This window comes from Phoca vitulina, unplaced genomic scaffold, assembly GCF_004348235.1.
Source record: "Phoca vitulina isolate PV1807 unplaced genomic scaffold, GSC_HSeal_1.0 scaffold1766, whole genome shotgun sequence".
Lineage (NCBI taxonomy): Eukaryota > Metazoa > Chordata > Mammalia > Carnivora > Phocidae > Phoca > Phoca vitulina.
In genome coordinates, this window is record NW_022591453.1 from 1 (window position 1) to 6531 (window position 6531).

General features: G+C 39.9%; 1 protein-coding gene across 1 annotated transcript; it reads left to right on the forward strand.

Moving 5' to 3' along the window:
- The first annotated feature begins 124 nt into the window (after positions 1-124).
- LOC116629612 (thioredoxin-related transmembrane protein 4-like) lies at positions 125-6419 on the forward strand. The gene is made up of 2 exons (XM_032399862.1): positions 125-500; positions 1888-6419. The coding sequence occupies exons 1-2, from the start codon at positions 395-397 to the stop codon at positions 2250-2252; spliced, it is 471 nt and encodes a 156-aa protein (XP_032255753.1). The 5' UTR covers positions 125-394; the 3' UTR covers positions 2253-6419.
- Positions 6420-6531: the final 112 nt, after the last annotated feature.

A 6531-nucleotide genomic window follows, 5' to 3' on the forward strand; every position in this document is an offset into this window, starting at 1 on the left:
CTGCATGGAGCACTGGGTGTTATACGAAAACAATGGATCGTGGATCATGACATCAAAAACTAATGATGTATTGTATGGTGACTAACATAACATAGTAAAATTTAAAAAAAAAATAAAAATAAAAAGGCCATTTTAGACTTGGCTCAGAGTATCTATTTTCTTATACCTGCTTGATTTACCTATTTGTAATGGGCTCTCTATAGACATTTGACTTTGTGACCCCTGACTCCTGTTAAATATTTGTAATATTCTCCTACATTGTTACATTTGAAAAATAGGAGATTCTTAATTGTATCCATGTCTTTTTTGAGGACTTTTGACCAACTGCTAATTAATTGTCTGTGAATATCTGGTTATAGAACCAAGGCCTACATTTGAGGTTCTTTGGTATTAAATGTCATATCTAGTCACAGTAAAATCACTTTTTTCCCTCCAGGTCCTGGTGGTAATATCAGAATGTTTCTATATACCACTTCCAAGGCATTTATCTGAACGTACTGGTAAGTATGATAAACTCATGTGATAGAGTATTTTTGGAATTCTGTGGTGTGCCCTTTTGTGCTCACAGAGATACTAGATTCTTCCCCCCCCCCCCCCAATTCATTAGGTGGCCAAACCATCACCACTTACCAAATTCTTTGAAATATGTTCTCTAGATCAGATTTGAACAAAAATTCTTTTTTTTCCCCTTAAATTAGGGAATACTTCATTTTGGCAATTATTTTTTCCCTTTAAGTGTATGCCCTTCATCAGTTAGTTGATACCTTTTCTTTCATTCAAACTGGAATGAAGGCGGGCAACTCATATTTATTGAGCCTCAACTATGTATCATTAACTATCCTAAGTCCTGTAAGAACAGTCTCCCCAAATCCTTGCACTGCCCCACACCATTTGTGGGATTCAACAGCCCTGGATTTGCATGCTTTTATTCCTAGTTTTGAGACTTTGCATGAAGACTTTTATGAGACTTTAAAATTGTTGCATTTTATGTGGGAGTTTAAATAAACTTCTATTTCTTTTAAGTTCTTGAAGTTTTCAAGGCTTGGAGACTTCCTTAGATAATTAGATAATATATTATGTTCCTTAGAATTGTTAAAAATCACAGAAACCCAGTTTAAAGTAACTTAGGGAAAAAAGGAAAATTTAAATTAACTCACATAACTGGAAGACCCAGGGATGTTCTGGCTTCAAGCACAGCACAAGGGATGTTAGGTTTCTGCTTCTCTGTGGCTGATTCGGGGGCTCTCAACAGCCCTAACTCACATATTATCAGTTGAACAATTCCTGTAGAAAGAGAGAAGGCTTTTCCTTTTGCCTCTGGCCAAAAGCTCCTGGGAAGTCCTGTGACTTAAGTCACATTTCTCAACCAATCACCTGACCAGTGAGTGAGTGGGTCGCTGAGTGTTCTGTAAGGTACCAAATATAAAGCATGAAAGAACCTTTGCCCTCCCTGGCCCTGTGCTCTACCAAAGTCAGCAGGGTCAGTGAAATTTTCCGAGAGGAATGGGGAAGCCCCAGATGGAGCTAGGGGCTGTGTGATAAAATAGCTTCAGATTGGGGCGCCTGGGTGGCTCAGTTGGTTGGGCGACTGCCTTCGGCTCAGGTCATGATCCTGGAGTCCCGGGATCGAGTCCCGCATCGGGCTCCCTGCTCGGCGGGGAGCCTGCTTCTCCCTCTGACCCTCCCCCCTCTCATGTGCTCTCCTTCTCTCTCTCATTCTGTCTCAGATAAATAAATAAAATCTTTAAAAAAAAAAAATAGCTTCAGATTGGAGAAAACTGTCACGTGCCCCCCCCCCCCCCCACTTCATTTCACGGCTAGACACACTCGACTGCCTGCTGAATGATCAGTTTATTGAGAGGCTGTTCCCTTCTGTTCCCTCCACAGAGCAGACTCGGAGGTCAGAGGAGGCCCACAAAGCTGAACAGCCGCAGGATGCAGAGGAGGAAAAAGACGATTCAAATGAAGAAGAAAACAAGGACAGCCTTGTAGATGAGGAAGAAGAGAAAGAAGACCTTGGTGATGAGGATGAAGCAGAGGAGGACGAGGAGGAGGACAGCCCGGCTGCTCGTGCGGACGAGGAGAGGAATGACGCCCAGGACCAAGGGCCCCTGAGAGAGGTTCAGGACGGGGGAGAAGCCGAGCCTGGAGAAGACGTGCCCGAGCAGGCCAGCCCAGCCCACACAGAGGTGGCAGAAGACACCCTGAGGCAGCGCAGAAGTCAGCACGCGGATAAGGGCCCACAGGTCTAATGACAGTATTTCTGAGAATTCAGACCAAAGGAGTAGTCAGCTTCCTTCTGGTCTGCAGTGTAAATCAAATCCTTATTTTTTTTTCTGAATGAGCAAGCTTCTCTTAAAAAACAATCTCTAGTCATGTAGTCTCTGGCATGAAGTCTCATGTATGTTGATGAGAGTGTTTCAGACACGACAATCAGGAAACAGAAAAACAGGGTGTTAGCATCTGTTTGGGGACTTGGCATGGGCACACATTCATTAGCTTGAGGCTAGAGAGTTTTGACCAGAGAAAGCACCCCGCAGGCGCCATAAAACGCAAGCCAAGCCACACGACAACATCCGCACAGTGCATGGGAGGTCTTGCAGAAGTCTTCTTGTGTTAAGTATTTGTTTTTGTCAAACTGTAAGAGACATCAACCACCACGGTACAGAGACACTTTTTCAGAGAGAGAAATTGAGAGGGCCCTGGTTATTGTGGTAGAAAAGAGCTTGGACGTCATCCCAACTCTCTAAATCTCCTTTGTTAGGATTTATTTCTTACCTTTAGTATTTCCAACTTTCCCACCACGGGCCTGCAGGCGCCCCACACTCTTCACAATACTTCCTCAGTGAGAGGCCTCCGACAGCGGCTGCTACACATCAGCCGCCTTCGTTCTGACTGAAGGGTTTACATAATCCAGAACCAAAGCCCACGGAGCTGTGACTGCCAAGCATCTTGAATGAAATGTTGTAACCTTTGGAGATTCAAAAGGAAGTAGGGATTTTACAGGACAGATTTTTGTTGTTGTTGTTTGCCAAGATGTAGTAATTTTTTTTTTTTCCAAAAGGATCCTTTAGCAATATTCTTTTTGAAGCCAGAAGTGCCCTAAGTGTTGCCAGTGCAAGGTTGTCTTGTGAAGAGAACTTGAATACTTTGTTGTTTTGCTTCCATCTCAAGGGGTTCTCTGGCTCTTGAACCACTTTAATATTAAGTGCAAAACCATTTCTGGTTTTCTTTCAGTGATGTGCTTTTGGTGAAAGAATTAATGAAAGTGAATATCTGGAAATGAAAGATTTGGTTTCCTTTCCTTCTTCCTTAATCTTGTAAAGAATTTTATCCCTGTAAATCTCTCAATACTCAATCTACTAAAAGTACCCAGGGGGCCCAATTTCTTTTAAAGAATCCATCCATCTACTTCTGCCTTACCTGATTTATGTCTTCGAATAAATTCATAAAATTAGATTCCAAGCTTATGAAAGATGTCTGAAGTTGATCCTACACCCTTTGGGTCCTGACAGAAAAACAAGTAATACACGTTTATGAAATTCGAAAAGTTTCTGTCATCTTTATAAAGAAATATGCAGTATACTCCTGTCTGGCTGTTTTGATAACCCTTACCTTGTATTAACTTTGCACACAGGGTCCTTGGAGGAGGGAGAGGTGCTGAGATCCTCTACCCTTGAGTGGTTGGATGGGCCTGTTGCAAGCCTCACACAAAGGGAGTTTTTATTCTGACAGAATCCAATTTTTAGAGATGGTTATTTCTCATCTTTCCAACTCAGTTACCTGACAGTCTCATCCCCCCGTACTGTGAGGTTCACGAGGAGTCGCCAATAGTTTTTCTCTTCAGACGGCAACAGCACCTTGAGTTTGAGGCCATCACAGAACTGACAGACTGGGAAAAACTTGACTTTGGCTCATTTCCTGCCCCTCCTGCCATGTACGTCTCTAACACAGCCTCAGCCCAAGCACCATGGTCCTGATGGTGGCAACTCCCTCTCCTTGATCCTAGGAAGCTTTTCTGGATCATTGCTGAGCGGGGTCTGCCCTTCTGTCACTGGATTTCTTTCTCTTATAATCAGCTGAAACAATTTTCAAAGATCAGTAAGTTTAAATTCAGAGGTATGGAATAAGAAAGGTTTCATAGTTTGGCTTTTCTGTATAATACCTCCCCCCTTTACACTCTTTATATTAAAACTTTTTTTTTTTTTTTTGAAGTGGAGCGTTTGACCAGAAGGGAAGGAATGAAGAAATAAAATCCACTTTCGCTTTTTATAAATGTAAGGCCAATTTCCAATTGGACCCCAGATAATACCTAATTATATAACAAGAGAAATGTATGTTCTTTCTCAACAATACTTTTAAAAAATTGGAGGAAGAGGGGAAACCAGTTTGGAGAAGAAGATTCATTGAGAGTTGAAGCCTCTGTGGCTATAGGAACCATTTTTTTTTAACATCCTGGCAAAAGGTGGGGTTTTTACTAAATGGACTGATAAGTACACATCTAATTTGATTTCTTTCCACTTGAGGCCTTTAGGTTTTCAGTATTTACTGAATATAAAACTAAGGGGAAAAAAGTCAGTCTAAAATAATTTGAAATTAGATTAACATTTCAGTAGGCTTTTATGGATTTTTTCTGGAGATAATCTATTTAATCCAGAAGTCAAATGTGTGGAAACATGATTTTGATATAAAAAATAAAAAATAATCATGCTTCCTATGTTGCAATATCAGTTATCTAATTACAGAATAGTATTTTCTGTAAATCAAAATTAGGAAAATTAAATAAAAGTGACGGTAGATTTGAGAATGGGGGTGCAGTGCGTTATATGTGAGTAGTTTCTCTGATGAGAGGGCAAGTCTGAAACTTCTAGCTACGTTTTTTTTAGTTTCTTTTATCATTCATCTCTTGCTAGATCTGCTCTACCACCCCAGCTTGCTTAGAGATCTCCTATTGGAGCTACAGATAGGCAATCCCACTTCTTTCTTTCTCTTTGAAGTCTCAGCACAGAATGGGGTGACAGGCAGGACTCATTCACTTCACAGGTCCCTGAACCTCATGGGTGCATACTTACAACCTCTTCTGGTGTGTGAGCCCTGTTAGCCACAGGCTTCTTTAACTACAAAAAGAAATCCAAAATAACGACTGTAATAAAAAGTAAACAAGCGTTAGCCAGGTTGGCTTTTGACAGTGGAGAAGGCCAAATTTTGACTTTTTTTATGGCCAAAATCCTTGTTAATAACCATGGCATTGCTACGTGATTTGAGGATATGTAAGCCTGCAGAACTGGCATTCTGTAACACCTCTGGGGGAAGGATGATAAAAACATCTTCTAGCTGAGCACTTAGCCTTTATAACTTTTACAACCAAGTCTTTAAGAGTGGAGCTTGTATGCTGCTTTCCAGGATGGCAAACATTAAAGAGTCCCCCCCCAAAAAAAGGATAGAAACAATAGCGTCCACCTAAGATTTCAGTATAAAATGTTCAATTGACATGAAGTGAGAGAAAGAAGGGAAAGATTGGTGCTTTTGCTAATGTGTATCAACTTATCTCTGTCCAGCTCAGTATTGAAGTGTTATTTCTACCAGTATTATAAATGTGTGACAGACCCATCCCATCAAATACAGTGTTTTGAAAAGTATTCATGTGAATCTTTTGTGCCAACAGAAAAGTTCCTTCTTGTTCAGTATCTTTACCTTAGTCCTACGTTTTGATCCTCTTCAGAAGATCAGTTTCTCTTGAAAAACCAAATGATGAACCTTGATGGGACAGCTTTTTGAGCAGCTTTTCTGAACCAGGAGATTTAGTTAGAAGGCCTTTGGTGGTTTCAGACATGGCTTTCAGATGGCTTCTTCTCGGTCAAGTTTCATGGGAACTGCGCCCCTGTATATGTGTGACTCAGATCATTTTCACATGTTTCTGATGTAGTTTCATGTATTTGTTACTAAATAGCTTCTTTGTGCAAATGCAGTTTTTATGCTAAAAATACTGTTTATTTGTATTGTAATACATTATAAATTTGTTATTTATATTTTTTGTAATAGTCTTAATTATTTAGCTCAGTGATATTTAATTATTTTTCTCTTCATCCATGTGTTCTCTCCTTCCTCAGATAGCATCTGCAGCATCTGGAATGGGGAATCAAGATATGAGTCTCAAGCGTCACAAAATTGTATATAATCTTTGATCATATGTTTTTATTTTATTATGAACTTCTATTTGCATCCAAACCTAATGATAGTGCTAAGTAAAATCAAAATAGTGTATTGCTTTTCATAAAAGCATTTTCACAAAAGTCATTTGCCTAGGCAGTGAAAAGTACTGCTTTGTTAAAAAAAATAATTTTCCTGTGCCCATCCTCTATCCAATCTGTTTGCTCCCCCATCTTTCTTTCTTTTTCTTCCTTTTCTTCCTTCCTTCTTTCTTTCCTTCTCTTTCTTTTTCTTCCTTAATTTCTTTCTTTTTCTTTCTTAATTTCTTTTTCTTTCTTTCTTTCTTTCTTTCTTTCTTTCTTTCTTTCTTTCTTTCTTTCT

What these genes read in the sequence shown, in the direction of transcription:
- LOC116629612 (XM_032399862.1), top strand. Translation starts at nt 395, where the DNA reads ATGTCATATCTAGTCACAGTAAAATCACTTTTTTCCCTCCAGGTCCTG. An exon ending in GCATTTATCTGAACGTACTG is followed by an intron (nt 501 to 1,887) that starts GTAAGTATGATA and finishes TTCCCTCCACAG; the next exon opens with AGCAGACTCGGAGGTCAGAG.